This window comes from Equus caballus, chromosome 17 (assembly GCF_041296265.1).
Source record: "Equus caballus isolate H_3958 breed thoroughbred chromosome 17, TB-T2T, whole genome shotgun sequence".
In the NCBI taxonomy this organism is placed as follows: domain Eukaryota; kingdom Metazoa; phylum Chordata; class Mammalia; order Perissodactyla; family Equidae; genus Equus; species Equus caballus.
Genome location: NC_091700.1, coordinates 47,572,824 through 47,599,241, shown reverse-complemented (window position 1 = coordinate 47,599,241; position 26,418 = coordinate 47,572,824). Strand labels below are relative to the sequence as shown.

General features: G+C 41.9%; 1 protein-coding gene across 34 annotated transcripts in view; it reads right to left on the bottom strand.

Annotated features, from left to right (window-relative positions):
- Positions 1 to 275: 275 nt before the first annotated feature.
- ENOX1 (ecto-NOX disulfide-thiol exchanger 1) overlaps positions 276 to 26,418 on the bottom strand; it is a 536,733-nt gene continuing 510,590 nt past the window's right edge. For all 34 annotated transcript variants that reach the window (XM_070239807.1, XM_023621638.2, XM_023621635.2 and 31 more), the window contains 3 exons: positions 22,289 to 22,391; positions 11,451 to 11,536; positions 276 to 1,226 (listed from right to left, as the gene is read on the bottom strand). In XM_070239807.1, coding sequence (XP_070095908.1) covers positions 1,095 to 1,226; positions 11,451 to 11,536; positions 22,289 to 22,391 — 321 coding nt within the window. In that variant the 3' untranslated portion in view covers positions 276 to 1,094. The remainder of the gene's footprint in view (positions 1,227 to 11,450; positions 11,537 to 22,288; positions 22,392 to 26,418) is intronic.

The following is a 26,418-nucleotide window of genomic DNA, read 5'->3' as shown; positions in this document are numbered from 1 at the left end:
GAGGACACAACGCAAAACATTTATGTTGATTTTATTTGGATGCTATATCTTGGTATTTTCAAACAGTATCTACTCTAATGCTGTATAATCTCTTTTTCTTAGTACTTTCCACTCCACAATTTTTATATATTCCTATTTGAAATTATGTCATGTCTTTTCATGTCACTCATGCATTTAATCATTTAAAAACGATGGGATATGAGATGTGACAATAATGTGAGAAAGGTTTCTCAAGGAAGAATTAAAATATATGAAAGAATAATTTGCAAAACAAACATGGTAGAAGTCATATTTATTGAAAAAAATTAATATCTTTGCTATAAAATTTGTAACAGGAATATTTACTGAATGTTTATTTTGATGCATAAACCTGAATATTACATACCAAGTACAAGACAGTAGCACTAGTTTTCCCTTTATTTACATTTTATGAAAATTGTTATGCAGTCCATGTTAAAAGAACTTATGATGGAGAATTGTTACATTAGAAAAATAATATTCTTGATAAAGCATTCTCAAGGAGTCCAATCACATTTTCTGCCTCCTCAATAAGGCAAAAGTCCCTGGAACAGCATATAACTTAATTTACAAAATACAATAAATGTTGAGACACATATTCAAGTTTTCTTTTGGTATGATCTTTTCCTCACTGTAAAATTACATTTTTCTTTTTTTACTGAAACAGAAAGACTTTCAGGAAAATGTCATTGAATGATTTCAGCTATACATTACATATACAACTCTGTAGTCTAGCAACAACCATTGCTACACCATCATTAATTTTAAATATTTTGCTTGGCGAGCTATTCTCAAATGTAGCATATTTTAAGATTTTGCCATCATTATGACTGTGGAATCATTGGTTTTCATAGGAAATAGATCTGTCACAGTATGAAGCTTTGTTTGTTTTAGGGAACTGGTACACAATTACATTTCCACTCACAAGAGAACGCCACGGATGGAACTAAAGTCAGGCTCTGCGGGCTCCACCAAGGTCCCGAGCTGGGCCAACCCGACACCTCCTGCGCTCACGCTGCACAGCCCTGGCCAGGTTCAGGCGGGTTATTTTCCAGAGATCTTTTTGCTCTTCACAGTTAGGTAGTTTTAATTCCTTCAAAGGCACACAACTTCCATCTTTTCTCCAGCGTTGCTCCCACACCTGTGAATTCCTGTTTAAACATGCGTGGCAGCCTCATCAAAAGCATTTCGATTTCGTTTGCAGATATCTGTTAGAAAGGAAGAGAAATCACTTTGGGAAAGGGACTCATCTGAAAGGAGACCAGGGGTTAGGTAGGGAAATGCTTTCCCAGAGAGACAGACAACATGTGTAGATTTCTACTTGGCTGTCAAGTAATGTCCTTATAAGAGGAGCACGACGTAAGTGCTGAATGTGATTATCCTTGTCATCCCGAGCACGAGACAATGGGTGGAAAGTTCCAGGTTCGCCCTTCATGTGGATGGCTACCTTCCTGGCAGCGTCACGCCTGAACCGCCCTCCCTTGATACAAAAGGAGATGGGATGGGACTTAACGAGGCTCAGAGCAAATTCATTACCACTCCTGGAAAGCTACTGCGCCCTCATCCTGTTCTATCAAGGGCAGCACTTTTATCCAGCTCAGTGAGGGCCGAGGGCATGCGGGTAGATTTCTTGCCACCTTAACTTCTTTCTCTTCCTTTAGCTTTCACAGGGACCAGAAGATCATGAAGGTTTAACAATAGAAATGAAACCCAAAACCTACAGCCATAGAAGTCTCAATATCCAGTCATAAAATCCAGGTAGATTTGTTTAAGGCAATTTTTTTCTTCTCCCAATTTTTCTTTATTGCATAAATTTTTATACCAATAATTCATTTATTCTTAAATAAAGAACAAATCAACCATAATCCTTCTGCTCTAACACAGCCATTGCTCTTGCTTTCCTGTGGTGACATCCTAATCCATGTGTGTGCATGGGGATCTCATGTAGCAAAGCAGCTAAGACCCTGGAATTGGGACCTGACGTTTTTGTTTGAATCCTGTATCTACTATTGTTATGAGCTAAATGACTCCTACCAAGATAATCAGTCTCTCTAAGCCTCAGCAAGTGGGAATAACAACACTTAATAAGGATGTGTGCAGACTACCAGCTTAGCACAGATTTGGGCACATAGAAATGTTCAATGACTCAGATCTATTATTATTTTTCAAGGTACAATCACTGTATAGATATCATTTTACAGTCTATACTTTCCATTTAACAATATTAACACTCATTTTAAAGAGAGACCAAAGAGACCAGGAAGTCAAATCAACTGTTCATTCAATACTCACATGGAAAAGATTTCACATGATAGATATATTCAATATTCCTGGGCCTCCAATACAAAACTTTAGATAGAGGCAGTCCTGAAAGTTGAAATCAATTGTATTCTAACATTTCTGTGTGAATTATTTTGAAACCTGAATGCATTTTCCCATAAAACCATGTTAAACGGATTATTAGACTCCAGGTCAACCCACAAAAGCCTATTAAACAGGTTATTGAAAGGTTCATAGTGATTTTGAAAGTACATTTTCTTTCAGGGAGCACTGTGTGAAGCACCCTCACCAGCACCCTCATTTCATTCCTACGACACTCCTATGAGATATGAGGGGCAAATATGATCTATCTCCATCTTATAGCTGAGAAAACTGAGTGAACTACAGAAGTGTCTTATCCAAGACAGAACTTGGGAAGGACCCACTGCATGTGGGTTGGGACCTGGGGATTGGTGTGCTCCCCAGGATTGTCAACAGCTGCAGGTGAAGAAGTAGGGGTGTAGTGCGTTTTTAAAACATCAATCACCTGGGGTACTTGTTAAAAAGATAGATTCTCTAGCCTCTTCTCTGAAGACTTTGATTCAGCCAATCTAGGGGGTAGCCCAGATAATCTTTGTTTTCTTTTGCTGAGGAAGATTCACTCTGAGCTAACACCTGTTGCCAATCTTCCTCTGTTTCGTATGTGGGTTGCCGCCACAGCATGGCTGATGAGTGGTGTAGGTCCATGCCCAGGATCCTAACCTGTGAACCCCGGCTGCTGAGGCGGAGTGCACCAAACTTAACCACTAGGAAACAGGGCCAGCCCCAGATAATCTATTTTTAACAATCACCCAAGGTAATTCTTACACTCAAGCATATTTGGGTTAAGAATGGGGACTTAAACTAGACAGGTTTGGTTTTTAATCTAGGCTGTGCCTCAGGCAAGCTGTGTGACTTTGGGTGGGTCATTTAACAGCGATAATTCTCAGTTTCTTCACGTGTACAACAGAAATAACGATGTCTCTCTCTGTGTAATTGTGAGGATTACATGTAAAACGTAACACAGTGCCTAGGACCAATACGCTTTCTATATACACCGATTTATCAATGCTGGCAGAATACAACACACTAATATCAAACCTTTTGTGGCGGATGCGTCAAGCTCTGTGCAGATAAACCAAAGGAAACGAGTACAGAGAGGTATGTGGTCAAACCCAGTTTTGAGTTGGTCCAGAAGGCAATTTTCCTTAAGCTCTATGAGGCCAAGTTATCCTCCTAACAAGCTCCCTTCTTTCTTTCGGGACGAGGACAGCACAGGTAATCTATGTTAGACTCCAGTCCACAGTCAAATTCAACTGATACCCCTGAGATGAGTGGTCCTTCCCCAGATCAAGCAGAAGCCATAGAAAAGGTGACAGATTGAGGTAAAAGCCAGCCCACCACAGGCTTGTTTCCAGCATAACTATCACCTCCCTAGGAAAAGTAGAGAAGAAGCCTTGTGCTATTCATTGAGGAGAGAGAAAGCTGAATTCTTGAGGGTCAAATAAAGATCTGATCTAAAGATAATGTCTATGCAGGAGGCCAGCTGGGGTCAGGTTGGGCAATCCCAACCCAGCAGCCCCACCGCGGGTTTTAAAAGGCATATCAACTCATAATCACTGAGAACTTTTTCCTTGCCAGACTCTTCGGAAAACACTTTCTTTAATTCTCACCACTCTCTCCTAAGAGAGCGAATAGTTTACAAATGAGGAAACTGAGGTCCAGAAAGATTAGGTACCTGGTGCAGGGTAACCCAGGCAGTAAGTGTGGAGCTGGGGTGCAGATCCAGGCTCTCTGCCCTTGTTCTTAACAAATGGTGCCAACCACCACAGGGGGTCGGGGAGTGTGGAGTGAGGTTGGGAAATAATCCTCTTAGTCACTGCTTCTCTGTTCATGGGTGGGGACCACGGGGGAGGGCTCTGTGTACTGGAGGGCAGGCTCTTCTGTGACGAATACTACTTTAGAGGGATATCCACATCAACAGCATAAAACTGAAAATTCCCAACTTAACCAGCTTGTACACATTCATACGCTAATGCTTGAGCACCCCACATGAACCATTCACCAAAACAGCAAGCAAATCATAGGGAATCTTGTTTTCCAAGGTGTCTTGTGACCTGAGCCTAGACTTCAACCTCAAAGGAAGCAGAAGGTGGCATGCAGCAGGAGAGATGTAGCTACACTTCCTGAGTCATCACTGTGGGCACAGAGTAAGCGCTTTACATGCACTGATCTCATCAGAAAGCTCATTAAACAAGCAAACAAACCCCTCACCTGCAGGAAGAAAGAAATGTAGAGGCAAAAGATTTGGAGTCTAATCATGGCATGATCATTAACCAGTTTCACTGTCTAAATCACTTAATCTCTTTGGGTGTGTTCTCATTTGCAAGACAAAGCAATTGGGAAAAAACTCACTGAATGCTCTCAGTACTTGGATTTGAGTGCTGGTCCTGCCCTATATTAGCACTGGTCTTTGGGCGAGGCATTTAAAATTCACCTGTCTGTAACCACAGATCCACTAGAGGACCAATTTGAACTGAGCCCATCTTATCAGTAGAGTAATTAAGAGTTGTTTTTCAGGAACTGAGAGTCCACCCCTTGTCCAGTTCAGGCCAGTTGAGACCACCAACCCATCAACTGGGCCTGCACAAATGCCCAATAGGTGACCTTTTTGATGTCAAAAACTCCACCCTCAGGTCATGGTAATGCTGCTATTTTGTGAACATGCATCCTATAAAGAGGCGTGAAGCTTGACTACAACTTGCGCAGGTCATCAATTACCTCACTTTTCCTTACCTTCAATCATCTCTCTCCACCATTCAGACTGCTCTGCCCTTCATTCCATAAATTTTCCCCCAAGCCCTGGATGGAGGGAGACAGATTGGAGAGCTCTGACTCCTATCTCCTTGCCGGTCAACCTCACAATAAAGCCTTTCCTTTTCTCAAAAGCTGATGCTGTATTAATGGTATTTTTTAATTGGCTTTGGGCAGAGAACCCCTACTTTGTGGGGTAACATGTCCACCAGGTTTTTGCCGAGATCTCAAACTGAGAAAACGTGAGAGGTCTTTTGTGTACTTCGAAACACAAAACAAAGGAGAACCAAAACTTAATAGCACTTACTGTGTGCCAGATACTGTTCGGAATACTTTTCATAAATTAAGTCATTTAATATATACAGTAACCCATAAAAACCCATTTTACAGAGGATGATGGCAAAATTACAAGAGCTGACAAATTATTTATAGGGAGGAGAAGAAAACAGAATTAAAGTAAATGAAGATATTTGTAAAGTAAAAGTTCTTTGGCCATAAGGTGAAAAAGAAGGGCAAATTGAATTTTCTCTTGAATTAGTTTTAAAAATCCCGAAATGTAATGTCGTACAGGTTAATTTTGTCAGGTTGGGAAAAGGTTTAAAAACCATCAAACTAACCTAAAAGCAGGTTCTCCTTGATCTTTCTTCTGGCATGAGAAATAAACACCTTTAAGGAAATGCTCTGGAATTTAGCTGAGAGCCTTCATTTCCTACCAATAATTTCTTGGTCTTGAGAACTGAACCAGTCATGGCATCATCACATAAAACGAAGCACCAAGACCTCACTGGCTGAGCTCAGAGTGAAATTTACCCATTTCCTCATCAATTGTGCAGGATTCCCTTCCCTGAATCCCTTCTGAGGTCAGGGATTCTCTCTAGGCTCCTGTTTGTCACAGATGGAACCCTGGGGCCAGGGATGGCTGTTTACTTGCCCAGCTGGTGAGTGGAGGGGCTAGAACTTGGTGCAGGGCCTCTGATGCTGAATCTAGCCCTGCTTTCACAGCACTGCAGTCCCTCTCTCACAAAAATACTATGCGGAGAATCAAATACATGTGGTTAGGAGAATTCTGTGTGGCATTACAATACAGGTAGAAACACATGCTGTGACAGTGAAATATCATTCTCCCATATACCAAGCATTTGGTGCTCCAGAAAGTGGGGAAGATTGTCATAAACATGATGCTTTTATCACTCTCTTATCCTGCTGGCTTTTGCTCCAAGAAATTAGTGGTCTGTATATATGTCTTTGATGTTGTCAGTGGTCCCCCTACCCCTGTTTTGTTTAAAATTTTCTAAGTCTAACATTTATTCTTTTAGAAAGGATTGATTTGCTCTAATTAAAAAAAGAAAAGAAAAGATGAGAAGAAATAAAGGCTCAGTGTAACCAAGGGGCTTTGTGTGGTGGTAACGCTGCAGAGGTAATTTGTAAGATCTGCTTGAATTATTTTCTGAAGTGCTGATTCTAGTCCAAGGCCCCTGCCTCCTTGCCAGGCCTCTCAGCACATGTATAAATTGACCCAGGCAGACATAAATCAATTTTATTATCGGGATAGTTGGCTCCACGTCCCACACCAGTCAGGCAAGGGAAGCTGAGTGATGACGGGTTCTCATTTCAGGCACTGAAAAGACACTGGTATAGGCTTTGTCGAGGCTGGAGAGTCAGGCAAGCCAATTGTAAAACCAGATTTCTTTCCATAGGATAAACTGACTGTTAGACTTCAGTGCACACTTAAATCTTGTTCACTCTTCATATCCCTAGGCAAAGCACGGTGTCAGCACATAGGCACCTTGCAATAAACATTTGCAGAGAGAAATACAGAACGTGGATGGGGAGAGGAGGGAGGGGAGGGAGGGAGGAAGGACACAAAGGAGGAAGTATGGGAGGAAGAAGGAAAGAAGATAAATAAGTGGGGAATTAGGAAGAGAAAAGGAAAGAACTGGAGCGAAGAGGAACAGGGAGGAAGGAAAGGAGGGAAGAGGAAAAGAAAAGAAAGAAAGAAGAAGATAAATAGAAGGAATTGGAAGAAGGAATGGAAGAATTGGAAAGAGAAAAGAAAGGCTCTGGATGGAAAATGAGAGAAGGCAGCCAGGAAAGAAGGGAGAAGGAGGAGAAAGGGAAGAAATGCGGCACTGATAGCTAAAGGACCTCAGAGGGAAGCCACCAGAACAAGCATAGACTCAAGGATACCTCCTGTTAATCATGACTTGGACATATTTCGCCCTTCTCCAACTCCTATTTCACTAAATATCTGCCTGCCCAATTTAGCACTTCATTAGTTCACGTCTGATTCTCAAGTTAGTTCATAGATATTATACCATTTCCTCAACTAGACTACAAGTTTTTTGAGAGCAAGTTTCTTTCTTAGATTTCTTTTGTGTCCTGGCCATCCTCCACTCTCCTAGTCCCCCGGACAGTGCAGGGTATGTGAAAAGCAGTGAATTATCCGAGCATCCACTGGGTTCCCTGTAACCTTGTCAATTTCTCTCCCTGTGGCTGAGCAACTCCTTTTTATTCTTTATGTAGCCAAACGGAAGTAGTTACCTCCTATACTTCATATGTCATATGCTCTCTAGAGGTGCTGTGATATCTAAAAAACACAGTCATTACAGCCTAAGCAACAGAAAACTCATTCACTCATTAACATACTGTGACAGAGGCTATTTAGGAGAACACCAGAATATACATAATATTAAAGATTATTCGGGTGGGCAATCTTACAAACCCTATTGGGAATGTTTTTATCCATACTTGGTGCCTAACTATAATCTGGGAAAGAATGCTCTACAATTAAGGCTGATTTGAATTTCCTTGGAATTGACAAGATATTTTAATTTCGTGTTTCCAGAGGTAAGATTTTAGTCAGAAATGCACGTCATTTGCTCCTCTGATGAGAAATGTGCACATGCCCATGAGCACCCAAGCCCATCACCAACAGTGTTCTCATGCCAAAATGGCAGGTCTTTCTAAATCCTCCAGCATCTACGGCTACACTATGTTGAGTCTGGTTTTTAGAATCAAGTCTTCCATTTAGTAGGCCTAGGGAAGAGGCTGCAGGTATGTAGGGGGGCAGCCAGGCACACTTGGATGACTGGGTCTTTGTCTCCTAAAGAATACATAAACTAGGGGAAGAGAGAGGAATCCATCCTCTTGACTGTAAGATAGGAAATATTCATCTGCTAATGCTCAACTCAAACGTGACTTCTTTGCTGCCTAGGATCAGCAACTGGGCTTAATGGCTCGGGGCTGATATGGGAGATTCTGTGTATCGATCAGAAACCATTTTCAAGATAGTGTTGCTTATTCTGAAGAGCTTACCTGCCTGTGCCCAGGGCACAATTTTTGACTCAGCAAAACTTCAGGAAGCCATCTCCCCCCACCACCCTTGCCCTATCTTCCTCTGAATGACTCTTCCTGACTTGGTCATATGTTTCCAATGCAAGAGAGCTGAGTAAATGAGAGTGAGTGGTTTAGAAGAGACTGAGAAGAAAAAAATATGCAAATATCATTATCAAGAGCAGGAGGAATATTTAACTGGAAAATGGCCTATTATTGGGCTACACAGTTTTAGGGAGCCATGTACAATTTACATGCCCAGCATAATTTAAATTAATTCCTGTCTCTCTTCCACTTCTAATCATTCTTATCCACATATATGGCCTTTGGGAAAATCCTAATAAAAACAGCTCCATTAAGGCCGGACTGAGCCTGCTTTCCTTGCTCTCATCAGCACTGGGGTAGGCAGAATCTAAATGCTATCTTACAACAACTGTGGCAATGGTGATGCTGTCCAATCTCAAGGAACCGTGTTGTTCTAAGTGGAAATTTTAAAAAGCCGTCCCACTACAGTCAGCAAACCCCCTGTGTTGCGGAGGCCAGGCAGAATCCACTGCCTTAATGCAACATTAACCAAAACTCTGTGGGGGCCAGGTGACACTCAGTTCATTCTGATTGATCAGAGGCAGGCACACCAGGCCGCTGCACCGGAAAGCCTCAGCATCAATGGCTGTCCGTGGCTGCAGGATTCTGAGCCTCGGGGCAGCTGATGCAAGGACGAGGCCTTCGTGGATGCTTAGAGGGCAAACCTCTCATTTGTTTTCTGCTTAAAGCCCTGAGGATGTGGAATTCCAGTACAGAGCAATAATTTGCTCTCTGGATTAAAAAGTCTAACTATCTTTTCAGCCTCACTGGGATGGAAAGAATATTTGGTCCAATCCCTGGTACCCAGGAGTTTAAGTCAGAGCACTTTTTTGATATATTTTTTTACCACAGGCATGAGAAAAAATCTGACAGCTCTACTGAGCATTTCAGTCAGGCCATGGAGGGCTGTCTGGGGCAGGCCCTGTGTATTTCCTCTGGAGGGAAATACTTTCTGCATTATCTTCTAAAATAAAAGTACCAGTCTGAGGTGAAATGGAATTCTCCTTGATTCAATTCCTTCCGGAAAGGACCATCATCTCATCGCCAGAACCAGGTGTGTGGGTTCTTTCCTCAGAGACCGATAAAGGAGACCACACAAACCTCACCTGAGCAAATGGATGATGGACACTGTCCTGAGAGTACGACTAGAACAAGAGCTTCCACCTCACCAAAATAATTCATCATTTTTAACTGCCCAGGTGATTTTACGTGCACATGCATGCACACGCATGTGTGAGAACTCACACACACATCTCACAGATGTGCAGATCATTGACCTCCACTGATGGGGCAGAGGAGACGAGAGGCCTGAAATTCTTAGATAAAAAACAAGTGGATTCTTTGGCCATTTCAGCTCATACTAAAACAACAGTTGCTTCTCAACAAAGCCTTCCCACTTGGGATTTGCAGAAAGGGAAGGAAAGAAATGTCAGCAATATGAGAGGAAGGACAAGAGCGACAACAGGAATCATTTCTTGAGGGCTTATTCTAGGCCAAGCCCATCGGTGCAAGCAGTGTTTGGTTTAATGGTCCAGGCAAAGGTAGTGGTGATATTAAGGAAGAATGATATTGGCGAAGGAAAAAAGACCAAGAAGCCCTTCAAAGCTTTATTTCCACAAAGTGACATTGTATAGCTTGTCCTTCTCATTTCGTCTGCGTTAACGTGAGCATTTTCTGTTACCTCCCTGTCCACGTGAGGGGAGGCCACAAAGAAGACAATAACATGATTCCGAACTTCACAAGTCTTACCGTCTCCTCATTCCCTTTCTCTGCTTTGGTCTACCTGATCACCAGCTGTGTGGGAACGAAAGGGCATGAATCTCCATGACTGAAGAATAATTTTGTTCTGGATGACTTGTCTCAAAGGGGAAGTATAAGACCCATTAGAAAGGGCAAGCAGTTGTGGGATCATGAATTGGTAAGATCATGATCTTATTTGAATTATTTGAATTAAAATAAGAGCACGGTATAGTAGTTTCATTGATCCTGACCACTGAAAATTGAAAATGACCTATGTGTATTCAGCTCATACAACTGCGGGCTGTGGGCCTCGTCCTACAAATTCCATGCACTGCGCTGTGCTCGGTGGAAGAGCTTCTTATTCCCATTTTCCTCCCCAGCAGGACATTTAGCCAGCTACTCAAGGACAGGCCTAGCTTCTCTGTTTTGCTTCTGTGTCCATCCCCTTCCAGCTTCCCCAGGCAGTACTGGTTAATGACATCACTTTATTTCGACAGGGGCCCCCCTTGTTCACTAGGATTCAATACATAAATTGAGCTCTTTTTCTCCCTTCTCCTTGGGCACACAAACACTGCAAAGGGCTAGGAGTATAGCTAATTTGCAGATGAGAAAGACTGAGCCTCAGAGGAATGAGGAGTGACGTGCCAACCCGGAGGGTGACCCTGAGGAGCACAGCTGAGAAGAACTCTGCAGTCATTTCTTCCACTTAGAGAATAATGCTGAAAAACAACCATTAATACAGTTTTCTTGAGAGTCATATCAGATCTCTATGTTATTTGGGGTGATTTTTCCTCTATTGTGTGGAGTTCTTAACACAGAATCCTGTGAGAATAGCTCTAAGGATAATGCCCCATTAGCCATCCTGACCTGATTTCTCCCTTGTTTTGGGAACTTTCAAGCCAACCTGCAATTTGAAGTCCCTCATACGCTTTTCAAAGTAATTTGGCCTCTGCTGAAGGTCGTTGTCATTTTAGATAACGGCTTTTCTTTCTACAAAGACAAAAGTGAGTGGAAGGAAGACAACGATCTGCCGAAAACCGAGGTTCCTATGAAGGAGGAGGAGTGATTATGTCCCTCACGCAGCTGCCGCAGGGTGCGCCTGCAGCCAGCGATCGGCACGCTCAATTTCAGCAATGCAAGGCCGCTCCAGAAAAGACATTTACCTTGGAGTCCAGCTGCTGCATGTATGACCAGAGATACTCTATATTGGCTCCAAAAGGATGGACGTGAAGAAACGTTGATATGATGCCTGAATTAAAAAGACAAACAGTGGACGTTACTGAGAGGCAAATAAGAGTCTCAGTCAAATAATGTCATCTAACCCCAAAGACGGTTTTGTCAGGCTAAGTTATGGTCTTGCCATTTCTAAGAGCACTCAGCAAGCATTCAATAGCAGCACGTTTTGGGGACAGTAATAGTAACATGGCACACGGAACACTCCATCTCCTGGAATGACAGTAGTTAGAAAAGCTAGACTCAGACAAAATATAGATGGATAAAGGTATTTCTAAACAAAGACTCCTGGAAGCATTTCAACTACCAATTTTATGCTTGATTTACCAATACAAAATTGTAGTTATTGGAAGGATAAAATTCCCTCTCTTCTTTTCCTCAGTGGACTTCGCGGTATGAAAATGGCTCATACAGCTGTGTGAGAAGTCACACTGCCTCAAATTTCTCTGATAATTACAGCTGCTGGTTATGAAAAGTATTTAATCCACATTTCTCCTAACTCCACTGAAGGAAGCACAAATCCTTCTGGAAACATTCCCTATCTCCCGTGGTTGTGGCTGTTGTTTAAAGGGAGCCAGCTTGCCCTCTCGTTCTCCCTGCTGTAATTTACAAGATCATCTTAGAAGGTCTGGGAATGGAGGGTTTGGCTGGAGTCTGATTATAAATCAGAAGGCTTTCCCATTGTGAAAATCAACTGTCAACAAGGTACTGACAAATGAAAAGCTGGATGCAGGCGTCAGGGCTGAAGGAAAGGCATTAGCTTCCTACCCTCCCCGCTCCTATATCCAAATCGAAATAGTGAAAATGAGGATGTTGATTCCACAGACTGTATGCTGCTGTCTGTTAAGAAACTGTGTTCACACTGATATATATTTTGGTTCTCTTTTAAACGGGCTTCAAGATGAATTACATCGGAGGATAACCCCTCTCGTGCTGTTTATTGTGAAGCTTTGGAGCCTGAGAGACAAAGGTGAAAGGGCAGACCCCCACTCGCATGAATGGCAGTCAGGGCTGGCACTAGCTGAGCACATCGTTCTCGCACGATGTCGTCCTATGAATTGCAGGGGGCCCTTGGACTGATCTGGGAGAGGCCCCACGGCCCCCTCCTCTCCTGTGGGATGGTTGGGAGGCTCTGGGATGAGTGGGATCAGTTTCTGAAGGAAAGCTCCCAGTTTATCCTTGAGCTGAGGACACAGAACTGAAGACTCTCGATAAGCACTCTCAAAGACCTGTCCTCAGAACTCTGCTTTCATGAGGTTTTTATTGGTTTACAGTGAAATGAGGAAGATAGAAACAATTCCTTACATTTCTCCATAAAGCTAAAACCTCAGTTTTCAGAGATTAACCTGTTTTTCTTGAGATATAAAGAATTACCATTTTATTCTGAGTTTATGTTCTCCCTTTTTTACTACAATGTCCTTCTTTCATGAAATAATGGCGATGATAGACCATAATGATGGTAGTTGTAATATCTTTCAGTGGCAAATAGCCATTTTTAATATACTTAAGTGGAATTGTTTTTTCTCCCTACCACCTTATTTGTTAATATATCGTTTAATTTTATAGACCTGGCAGCTACTTCCCTGCTCTCAGGGAAAGAAATTCTCAAATCTGGTGAGGTGGCATTCTAAGTAATTCTGTTACTAATAAGAGTTAAAATACAGAAGCTCATGAATGATTTACTTAAAAAAAACTAGAACAGAAGTGTTTAAAACATAACACTTTCATTTGCACTTCTGAAGTGGGAGAGAGCAGCAGAATTCTTGGGGGAGTTGCCTCTGTTTCAGGATTGCGGGTGGGCTCTCCCTGCTGTCCTAGGCTGAGGACAGGGGTACTACGTCTGCGTGAAGGTTTCTACAGACAGCCCTGAACAAACGGCAGGCAGTCCCACGCCCCTTAAGGAGGAGGACAGGAAAGGGAGAAGGAGTAGTCAACCCCGGCTTTGTGAGAAGGCGAGGGTGTTCCTAGGGAGAGGCTTTCCCAGGGAGGGCAGGGGGTGCTTGAAGAAAGTGGCTCACAGAGCCCGGAGGGCTGCTGCAAGAGGGGGAAGCAGCAGTGCTCTCCTGGGTTGGACATCTGCTCAGGTAGCAGACCGATCCGGCTTTGCACTGGCCTGAGCACAGAGGGGACGGCAGGGCTGAGATGGGGAGCTGTGTGGCACCGCAGCCTTTAGGGTGACAAGGATGTGTGAGTTTCCCATGGGGCAAGGGGGCATCTCAGAAGGTAGAGGGGCTTGAGCAGTCTTACCAGTAAACTACAGCAAGGGCCCCAGCAGCCAGATAAAAACATTTGTCATATTCATCTCCCCACTGGACAGACTTAACATCTCCTGGAGAACCCACAGCCTCTCCTATGAATGCCCATGGGAGTGTGATGTGAAGATAAATGTCTTCAGTAGAATGAAAAGAATGAGTCAGAAAAGGATGGGGGCGGAGGTGTTGTGAAGGAGAGGCTGATAACTCTTGGCCTAGGAGACGAAGTGCTGAAGGAGGCAATTTAGGGATACCAGAAACGGGAGGAGCTGGAGTGCTGCTTTTGTTGCCTCTGTGATGTTGGCCTCCCTCTGTGTACATGGACTTGCTCCTTCGCTATTTACTGTCCCTCAGTCCCAATCTTAGGTTTACACCCCCAAGGAACTCTGCCCTTAGACAGTCTTTATATGTTCTGGTTCAGTATTGGGAATATTGTATACATTCACAATAAACGTACGTTGAATGAATTTATCCTCTAGTACTGAGAACAGCCAGTATATTTCTTTAAAAATTCTATTGTTCTATTATTGATAAATGGGGATAAACAAGAACCTTAAACATTGCTACCAGTACTAAGCGATGATGTACTACTCTTCCAAAAATCAGCAAACTTTGAGGCATTATTCACTGGTGATTCCTGCCCTTAACTCATCCTGTAATGGATTAAGAAGCACAGAGTAACTTGGATGTTCTCGGTATGGATAATGTTTATCAAAACTATTTTGCTCATAAAACTAAGTGGCAAATGCTCATATGATTTCTATATATATTTCTAAAATCAGATTAGAAATCCTGACCCAGGCACCAGCCTGGTGGCCTAGTGGTTAAGTTCACGCGCTCTGCTTCAGCGGCCTGGGGTTCACCGGTTCAGATCCTGAAAGCTGACCTAGACACTGCTCATCAAGCCATGCTGAGGTGGTGTCCCACACAGAAGAACTAGAAGGACATACAACTAGGATATACAACTATGTACTGGGGCTTTGAAGAGGAAAAAAAGGGGAAGATTGGCAACAGATCTTAGCTCAGAGCCAATCTTCCTTACCAAAAAAAAAAAAAAAAAAAGCATACCTTAAAAAAACAAAGAAATCCTGACCCACCCATGAGTAATTTTCCTTAGGACAGTAATCAGAACCATCTAGGTGGTAGCTGATATTAACAAGCCATTAGCTTTTCTTTATAAAAGTTTAGCAATTGACACTACATACATGTGGGGCCAAGGCAGGCAGTTAAATAAAGGTTTCCCAAGCTTTTCCTATGGATGGCAACCATGTTATTCGGTATTGCTAGACATATAGCACAAACGGGAAATATTAGTCATCCTCCTTCCAAGTACAGCTCCTCTCACAGTCCCCACTCCTGCCGCTGCCCATCCCAGTAGCATCACAGAGGCATCAGTCACGCCACCGGAGAAAATGTAGTTTCTAGGCCCGAGTTTTGGATCAGATTCATTTAGCGGAGAGCTTCCTAAATAAACCTCTTTATGTAAAAAAAATAAAGCCTCTTTGCAGCTCCTTTAAAGGAACTGGGATATTTCCTGAGAACGGAAAATAGGATAGCTGCAACTCAAAATCTAGTGAAAAATTCTACAAACCCAGAAAATGGAGACTATTTTATGGTTCCTGGGAGGGAACTAAAGGTTTGGTAAAAGTGACACCAGGACCTGAGGGTGGAGGACTCAGCCATTACTGAGCTGGTGGATCTGCAAAGGGATGGACGTAACAGTTGGTCTTGGCCATTTCCATAGAGAAGCAGACGTCTTCATATCTAAGAACGGGTTTCCCAACAGTGGAAAATACAACCACAAGCAGCTAATTTAAGAAAATAAAAAAGGAGTAGAGAAGGCTGTCAGTACTCTTGAACTTTTTGCACATCTCAGGGCCTTAAAAACGACTAGAAAGATATACAATCCAGCTCTGTACAACCTGTGGCAAATCCCTCATTAGGAAGGCCCATTTAATCAGGCACGTAAAGGCTTTTTGAGCTTTCCCATCAAAATTGTCTAGTTTATTCTCATTTTTAGAGCTCACTAAGACCATAGGAGGAGCATTTAAATTAGCTGGATAGTGCTAGATTTTTGCTGCCTCATTCACTCTTATTTAAACATTTCCTTAGCAGCAATTAGGTGCCAAGGTGCTAGGGAAACAGCATTGCAGCAGACAGACAAGGTTCCTACTCTTGGGGAATTTATAGTCTAAGTAAGCAACACAGATGATAAACAAGAAGATTAGAAAGAAAGGAAACATTGTTGCAGACAGTGGTAAGCAGAGTGAAGAAAACAAAACAGGTAATAGATGGAACGGGGGGGGGGGTGGGGGGTAACCTCAAACTTGGTGGAGGGACACTACATCCAGAGGTTGAGCGAAGGGAAATTTTCCTGAGAGTCAGATGAGAAGGAGCCAGCAACACAGAGCCCAGGGGAAGATCACTCCAGGTACAGGCAACAGAAAGTGCAAAGGGCCTGAGGTGGAAATGAGCCGGAAGGAACAAACCTGGCTGGAGAGTGGTACAATGTGTTTGGAGGTAGGTGGGAAGCCAGATCACGTAGGGCCTTGTATGCCAGAGTAAGGGGTTTGGATTAAATTCTACATATAGTAGGAAACCAACAGAAGGGATCTAAGCAGGGGCATGATATGATCTGAATTATGTTTTAAACTTATCATTCAAGCTCCTGTGTGGTGAACAGACAAAATAGAAACGGGAGACCAATTAGAAGTGTCTACACATGACCTGAAGCTGCTTTAAAGGTATAAGATAGTAGAGTTCATGTTTCTATGTTGAAGGTATGACCCTCTACTTACATCTGAGATCACTGCCTAAGGGCGATGCAGCTTTCATTACAGTCCTCATAGATTACAGAGTGTTGAGTTGAAAAAGACCCTCTAATCAACCTCCTAACTTTATACAACATGAGGAATGAGATACACAGGGGTTAAGCGATGTGCCCAGTGTATCAAATGCCTCCATCCACAAATATTCTGCGTGAGGTCAGGGCTGTTTAAAGATCATCAGGTACTGTGGTTTGTCACAGGGCCATACACCCTACTCCCATCTTTTTCTCATATGGACTCCTATTTTAAAAATCTGGTTGGTTACCTGATGAGAACAAAATATCAATTTGTACATTCAGTTTGGGGAGTGCTTTATTCTCTTTGAGTTGAGTGAGAAATGGAATCCCACCAGAATACACTCTCCTATCCTCAGGCTACTTGGAGTTTTATTCCAAAGTCTCTGTGTCAACTTGTAAATTCTGGCTGAGAATTGCTTTCCTTATGTCCACACTGGTTGACAGTCTCCCGGGAAATTTCAGGAAACCCCGGGCTCTATCAGCTCACTGGGGCAGGGGGGCACCCCAGGGATCTCCAGGAACCTCAGCTCTGCAGAGGAACAGCTGTCTTGCTGGAAGCCTGACCATAAGCCAGTCTTAAATATTCCTGCTTCATGTTACAGCCCATATGAAGGCTCCACGGACACTGAACTAGAGAGCTAGCCAGGAGGATACTATGTGAAATCTGGGTTTCCCAATAAGCCACGAGGGGACAGTTGTCTCTGGGCAGCTGCAGAGCGATAAAGCATTCAGAGGAAGCAGAGAGAGGCAGGACTGTGAGTGGACGGCAGAAGACTGATTAAACAGTTGTGGTTTAGTCGGATACTTCTCAGTGCCTTGGGATTCTAAAAAGCTTTCATTTTCCAGAAAGCAGTTTGTTCCACTTATTTGGGGAGTGTAATACCTAACTTGTATGGTTAGGTTTTTTGTTGTTGTTGTTACGATCTGTCTACCTGTCTTATTTTACCTAAATCTCTGAGACTGTATTTGGGCCTTTCAGTAAATAGTTCCTTGTATCTGAAATGTCCTTGACGGCTCCCTTATCTATCTGGAGAAACCCTATGCATCCTTTAGGACTCGCTCAACTGTCCTTTCCTACAACCAGGCATCTGTAGCACACATAGCCCCTGCTCTGTGTTTCTGATTTTACTATGAACCACATTTCATTGTCATTAACCACTTTCTTTCTCTAGTCTATGAACTTCTTGGGGGAAGAGATCACCTTATCACCACCATCAGCTAACACAGCTCTTGGCAGATGGCAGGACAGTAGTTCTCAAAACATGGTCCCAGAAGTGCTGGCTCTGATATCACCTCAGATGTTAGTTTTACAATAAACAGAATCTCCATGTAGGGATTCTGCCTTTTAAACAGGCTGCCCAGATGATTCCTTTCTACACTGAAGGCTGGTAATTTTTATTGCAGGCTCTTGACAAACATTTATTGATTTATTGATATAGATATTCGTTCTCGGAAACAAGATTTAGGTCAATGATTCATTCTTTATGGTCAGTAGCTTCCAGAGAAGAAAACACTCTTCAAATTACTTTTCTCGGGTGCAGCCTACATATAGCCTCAACTCTATTCACTGAAAAGACCAAAAATCACTACTCAACCTTCTTTAAGTGTATTTTTCTACATTCTATTCATCTGCTTCCTAATACCCACCTATTAGGGGGAACATTCTAATTTGGACATAGACAGGTTGTGTGCAGATGTGTGAAATGGTGACAACGATGGAAATGGTGGTGGTGGTGGTAGGGGGAGAGCCTGATATAAAGAAGGATCTTGGTTACCCATAGTATGTATGTCCTGAGCTGCAGAGGCGTCAGGATGATACGTAAAGAAGTTTGCCTGATCATTGAGAATTTGAGGGCAGTTCTCGGGGGTCTGGGGAAGTATTGAGGAACAGCTGCTTCGTAAACAGAGTGGTTGAGAAGGTTTTGACTCTACCTAGAGGGGTTTACAATGATGACTAGCATTGACAAGGTGCCAATCAGGGCTGCTGAGACTGGAAATCTATTGAGTAGAATTAATTAAAAAGCAAGAGAAGATGGAGTGATACAGACCCAGAGTTATACTGTCAATATCTCCTCAGAGCTATATGTCTATGAATAAAAAAATTTTGATCCGTTCTCCTTCATAACAATAGCCAGTGGTTTCCAGGCAAACACAGCTCCAAAGTTTTGGTCCTAAATCAAAAGTATTGACTCATTCTATCCCACACAAGTTCAATGCATGCCAGATCCAACATGTAGGCCATATGTGAAATGAACCAGGAGTTCTGGCATAGACACTAGGCAATGTCAAGCTGGCCTAATGTGCGGTTACTATAGAGTTGTGAGATGTAAAATGCTATCCTGCAATGTCCCCATCAAAATGTAATTTTTTTAGGTCCAATTATATGTCAACCTGTCTTCACAATGATTGATTGCAAAATAAATAATCCAGAAATCACAATAATGAAGTGCTTTCTAAGGGCCTATCTTCTTTAGTTGAATTGGAACATGGCACTCAGTGCCCATTAATTGTCAAGCAGAAAGTTTGGCAGAATGATTAAACTCCCAAGGGACTCAGGATCCAAATCTTCAAAGCTCCAACAATGTTATCAATGAAATCCCACTGATCTTCTATAATATATACCTAACTTATGTGCCTTAAAGACTCCAATTTCTTAAAATGGTCATGAGAATGTCTGGAAAGAATATTTACTTTTGCCCAGATAAATTAGTGTCACAAATAATCACAAACAACTAGGATTCCTCATTGTTTAGGAAGTTCTAGCTTCAGTTTTATGTTCTCTGTAGATGGAATCCATTTGAATAGCTTATTTCTCAACCCCCTGCCTTCTCTTCCAGGCAATCAAGATTTGTGCCACTGTACATTTTTTATATAACATTTGTGTGTTTCACGAGGGTGTCAAGTTATCTGAAATATTCGCACATAGTATATACAGTAGGCACCCAGATGTGATGGAGATTTTGCCAATAAGTATTTCTAATACAAGGGAGATTTTTCTGCTGTGCTCCTGGCCTTCTAGACTGACTTAGAGCTGGCCCATTCTATCCTCTATATAGGCTTAATTATTCCAAGGGGAGATTCCAGGGAAACTTCAAAGAGTATTCCTGACCCCTCCAGATATACCCAGAAGTCCAGGGGACTCCCAGAATCATTGTGCCTACAAGTATTCTTCGGAAAAGTGTAGCCCCAGCACCAGAAACTCCTTTCTCTCTCTAGCCTGGTCCCGAGCAGTTTTGGACCCATATTCTGTCCCTATCACAGTCCTTCTCTAGATTCCAGAAGCTGCAGGAGAGGTCTTCATGGTCCCAACACTCAGGTATCTACAAAGTATGAATGGCTCAACTCAACCAGCAGAGGTTCGTGTTAAATGGCAGGGGGCAATTGCATCCTTTGGCAGGATCCATTTTGCCAGTCTTGGAAACTCTTCCCTACCTTGGCATTCTTTTGGATGATTACTCTCTCTTTGACAACAAAAGAGTGTAAATGCCTAGAGATTTGGGGAGAGGGTTTGGGCAAGAAGTCATCTGTAATCAAACTTCATTAACTAGAGTAAAATGGAATACTGAGGTAGAGAGGAAATGGAGAAAAGAAGGGAAAAATTAAATGACTAAGTTTATTTTAATCAACAACTTAAATCTCCAGCCTCCTTTCTACCTAAACATTTATATAAATTGATTTAAAATGAGTATCACATGCTGTTTCTCTTTTGCTCGACCCTGAACTTCAAAAGCTAACATAGGTAGACCAGTTCAAAAGACCAAAACTAAGGGGGAAAGTCCTGGAAAATTTAGAGTTGTTTGTGCCTACTTTTTATTGAAGATCCTGAGTTATCAAATTTTTTTCTTTCTAACACACTTGAATTTACCAATTAAAAAATTTTTTTCTAATACTGAAGACCTCAGCAGAAGTGACATGTTATAAATGTAACCTTCCTTTCTACTTCTGTTAACCTCGGTGTGTAAAGCACATCATTTTTTAAATTTTTAGGTAGCTGATTAAAAAAAATTTATGTGTGTATATATATATATGCGTGTATATATGTGTGTGTGTATATATGTATGTACATATATAGTAACTACTTAGAAGATATTGTAAATGAACTGTGTTCTTCAAGTAGAACGTACAAGGAGAAGCAATCTGTAGTGAGAGGCAGGAAATAAAATAAAGAAAATGGAGACCTATTCCCACTTTTTAACCTTTAAGTGGTCTGTATTATTCAGACAAACAAAGAGAGAGAGTCTACTGTGGATTGTTGCATGCTTTGTTCACACACTAAAAGCATCATGGGGAAAATAACAACTTTGTCAAACTGAGAGAAAGAGAAACAGTTGTCAGAGTTTGACACATTTGCAATAGAAGAAAAATCCAGTTGCCAACTACATATGGGTTCATTTTGGGTTCCTGGAACTGAGAGCCCATCAGCATGTCTTATGAAACTTGTGCATAGCATGTGATTACGGCTGTATATCATCAGAGAGAAAAAAATAATTGGTTTTCCTTGGAGTATCTCTAAGTTGATGTCATATTCAATAACCCTGTAGTTGAAAAATCTATATATGATGGATGAAGTTTGGACTATCTTTTGAATTTAATTCCTCCTGTGCCAGCTTCTGCGGGCCCTGGTGTACCTGTCATTTTGAGGTGAGTACATGCAGTATTTAGAAAATGCAGCCAGGTGCTACTTCTGCCAGATGATGAACTACAGAACAATGTGTCTCACATGTACAGTGGCCTCATTCTTCACTCTTAATCATGCCACAGAGGAGCCAGTCTAAACTTGGAACCCCAGTCTAGGGTCAGTGCCAAGGCGCAGCTTGAACTAATGCTGTGCATCACAGAGTGAAGATGGTGGCTTCTCTTTCTCTGAGTTTGAGGAATTCGGAAACAGCCTTAAACATACAGGCTCCTAAGGTAGGGTTCCAGGCACATTACTAACACGTCCTCATCAAGAACTCTTCCTTGTGAGAATAAGTACTACTTCTGAATCTGCTCATGAGGATGATCAAAAGGGAACATTTAGAGCGTCACCTCTGGTCCAGATACAGAAAAAGCCACCCTAGATGTATTTTGTGGGCCAAGTGATTTTTTTTAAATGAACAGCAACGTCCTTCCTTCTACTTTCCCTTTGCTTAGCGGCCAGCTTGTTTTATTTAACTTGGGTAAATGGATCCACACTTGGGCAGGGAAGCCTGGATTAGACTGTCCTAGAGTAGCCCAGCAGTGGTAGTCTGGATGCCCTTATATCATCAGCATTGTAGGTCTGGCCTTGGGCTGACCTCAGGATATGGTCTCTCTTGAGCCTGGGGATCTGGCTTGGTTTGGAACGTTTGGGTTGGATTCAATGTGGCCTCCACTTGGAAGTGATGAGTCCAGATTTTGAAATCAGATTTGTAACATGTGAGATGCAAATTAATCTGTCTTCTAGTACTCAGATTTATGATCAACAGCTAACTAATATACATGGTTATAGAAGAGCAAAACCCTCATTGGTTTGTACAACCCTAATTTGAAATGTACATAATACAATCTTGACAGAGTTAATCTCACTTCTGATAGAAGGCAAAGCTGTTTAAATTGTTAACACGTTGAAGGTGAATTACTTAAATATTATTTAAGTAAATTACCTGAGAATTATTTAAGAGAACAGATGAGGAAAACAGAATTTCCTTACCGATTAGCAGAGCTTCTTTCTCTGATTTTAAGCCTTGGCTTCTTTTCTCAATATTGTTCTCTCGGTCTTGGTTGACCAATGCAACTGTCAACACATTGATTTCCTATAAAGTTAAAAAACAAAAACCATAGAGGTGTTTATGTAGATTCTGTGAATTTCAATAAAAGCCACCAGGTCTTTTAAATTCTATAAAACAGGACATCACTTCATTTATAACTGAAGATCAACTTTTATAAGTAATTGATCTATTTGCCCAACAGTAGAAAAGTAATTCTAGAACTTAAGCTCCTAGCTACCACTCTGAGCAAACCGAGTAACGCTCTCCAAAAGTGGCACATTTGGTGCCAATTATCTTAGGTTTTTGTCCATGTTTTGATTAAATCCTGTTAGCAAAAACTGTATTTGACTGTAGCTACTTTAACATGTTTTATTTCAAATACGAAAAATTCTCTTGAAAAGCATATACAGACTGATTTATAATACTAGGCTAGTAACTTGTTTGAGTGTGTGGGGAAACAGGGCCCATTGCGAAGGTGAGATACAATTGTTGTTAGGAGTGTTTAAGTTGAGTAAGCATAGTCTTTATACACAACTGCAAAAGGTAGATAAAGCAAAGGTTGGGAAATTCTTTTCTTTGGAAACTAAAAATGAAGACTTGTACAACAAGCCAATAGCGCATGAAACATTGAGGCTGGACTATTTTTAGTTCTGTCTATGGTCTTTTTTATTTAAAAACAGAGAAAAATATTTAACTCATATTCTCCCAGACTTGATTTTAGCACTCAAACTGGAGAATGATTTAATAGAAAATCAAATGTAATGGTCAGAGACCTGCATATATGGGATAGTAGAATCATTACGGTAATTGAGTCTTGGAGGGAATTTTCTCCTGGAAAGATAAGCTTCAGAGGACTAGCATATTGAGCAAAGGGTTAAGGACACTGTTTTGATTTGATGATGGGGAATCTGCCAGGATGACAGAGGACAGATAGGGAAGGACAAAGGAGAACTTAGATGGTCTGAGCAAATGGTTTGGCAGGTGTTACCAGGCCTGGAACTGGTTATAGGATAGATATTTAGCTAGTTAATATAAATTAACAAAATTGGCCAGATAAAACCATATAGGAAAGCACTGGGAGCATGTTGGGCATGAAAAGAGCACAAACCCCATCTGAAGGCATTCAGATAAAAAAAAGAAAAGACAGAAAAAAAAATACCTCAGTGCATGCCAATCAAAATAGATCCACAAGCTTAATTTAATCCATGAGCTACTGATTTGTAAATCTGAGGGAATTAGAAATTGCCAGGAAAGAAGACCCTCCTGAGACATGCACTTGGTGGTATTTGGTGAGCGTTTTAGAGGCTCCTCTAAAGGCCAGACTTATCTGCTGAAGACTGAGTGATGGAGACCGAGAGAGGATGGGTAAGGTAAAGATGGGAACCAGATCAGAGGGTACCAACTACAGCCTGGGGCTGATGGTAGGAGTCTGCCCATGAGGACTGGGGTCAGAGAGGGTTTAGGGAATGGCCCAAGGCAAGTCTGGAGCCAGCTGGACATAAAAGGTCACTAGAGATGAGAAACGCTCTTCTACTTCAAAAAGGGATCTTGGGAACAAGCCCCAGTGGAAACACAATGAGGAACTTCAAGACAGAATAAACCCAAAGGTTTATTAGATGAGATTAGAACATTTTATAAAGGGGAGCTACAGGGAAAGGAATAGGAAGTCCTTCTGTGATGAAATAACATACGGTGTTTTCTGATTAGGCTGTGTCTCAATTGGAGCAGAGAAGGCTGTGTGGATGCTGCATCTCTCTGGGCTAGTGGGGACAAGGAGCTTGCTGAGTTCTGTTAGTGGTGTGCCCTAAGGACATACAGGTCCCACAGGGACATGGTGCTAGGCTTCTATGCCTGGGAGAGTAAGATTGCTAAGCAGAGTACAGGCTGAGGCTCTGTAAAAGTCTCCCAACAGAAGTTTAGGAAGAAGGAAGATGGAAAAACATTAACTAGGATGATGATTGCATCATTTAAGAATACAAATAATGAACCCCTGAGGTCAGTAGAAACAGTATCTCCAATAAAGGGTGATCTGTTCAGAGCCTGGATGATAATTGGGACCAAATGAAATTACTGAGAAGGGTTTGGCAGACAACAGGCCCACATTAATTGCCAAAACTGAGTGGTGTCCTGGGGCCATCACACAGTTGAGGATCCAGGTTTAGTTAGGGAAATGGACCATAGAGGGCAGGCAGCATGTCAGGAGTCAGCAATAAATGGCAAGGGCAGAATAGATTGAGACCATTCGAGAATGCTGTTAGACACCTGTCCCCATATTCAAAGCTGGAGTCATGAAGAGAGGGGACTTTGAGCAGACCCCAACAACTGCTACTGAATGAACATCTACGAGGAGCCAGATGTAGCCCGCCAGTAAGCGGTGCTTTGATAATGTTTTAGGGTTGGGCAAATGAGGATGGAAAGATAAGAAAGAATCCTAGGACTACTTTTCTGTGGAAATATTTCTTGAGATTCAATATTGTAGCCTGTGCTCTGCTGACCACAAATGATGTACTCCTACATGGTCATCGTCAGCGACCGTGGAGTGGAGACACCTCTCTCCAAGGCTCTCACAACAGTCCAGCAGGCCTGGGCCTGACAGAAACCTGAGGCTTGGCAGATGCTTCAGCCTTTGGGTGTTACTGCGAGTTCTGTCCAGGATGGAGATGGAGCTGCTTTTCTGACTCCTCCAGGATGGAGAATTATGTTGGGAAGTGGTACAGGACCTAATGAAGCTGATCAGGCAGGTTCCAAGGAGTGCTTGCATATCGTACTAAGTTGGCCTCAAGAATCTCCTAAAGGGGAAATATCATTTTCATTATACTCATAGGTGTGTCCAAGCATATTAACTTGAGACTTGGGTCTATAACATCCTTTAGTGAAGTGCACCAACTTGTGACCACTCAAAAGAGTTACTATGACTAAGCGCTCTGGAGCCTAAGCCTGCCTGGGGCATGATATACAAGCTCAGACTCTTGCTGACAAAGTCACAGAATTAATGATATGGGTGAATGCTGATGTCATACATTTTGCCAGAGACAAAATTTAAAATTAATATGGTTGTATATTAAGGGCTAGAAGACAGGATCGTGATTTTATATAGCCACTTGATGTGCTGGGCTTTTATCTTTTTTCCAGCATTAAAAAAAGAGGAAGGGTGTTATAATGACTCATGTATCATGGGTTCCTTGAAAAATAAAGTTAATTTGATTTGTCTATATTTATAATCGGGCTATTCAGTTGAACAAGAGAATTACGATTATTGATAGCTGCGAGTTTGGGCTAGTCTACAAAGTACAAAGTAGATATAAATAACATCTCTCCCTTCTTTCCATGTTTTCACTTACTGCGTACAAATATAAATTATTATCTAATGTTTGTCAAAAGAGCTCCATCATCATAACTGGTTAAGGTGAAGGGAATAGACAGAGAGAATGTGGGACTAAATAATTCCCCAAACCAAACCCTCCTTGCATGTAAATTAAGCTTGCTTTTACTTTCAGCCACCCAATAAATATTTATGCCACATACATATATTATATGCCTACTCTATGCCAAGGAATGCAAAGTTTTTAAGGATACTGAGTCCAAAGTGACAAGAAGCAATCCAGGGGCCAGTGAGCAATTCTTATAAAAGGTCTGTAAGAAAGCTTATAGGAAATGTCAGTGAATGAAGCTGGAGAAGTAGGTAGATGATGATAAGGAATTTGGATTTTGTCTGGAAGGCTTAACTATGAAGAGTGGTCAGCAGAGGAGTTACATGAACAATTCTGTACTTTAGGATACTGGTTTGGAGGCAAGTGAAACTGGAGGCAGGATGCCAGGTTGAAGCCTACTGTAATAGTCTGTTTTTTAACTTTTCAGGATGAGGGTCAAAACCAAGTCAGTGGTGTGCAGAGTGCAAAACCTAAGAGAGATTTAAGAGGTAGAACTAAAAAATTCTGATGACCTTGTGGATGAGGAAAATGTTGAGAATGAGTAGGTTCCTCAGTGAATAGGAAAACAGAGAAAGAAGTAAGTATGGGAGAAGATGATGCATTCAATTTTGGAAATGTTGAACTTAATGTTTCTATGACAT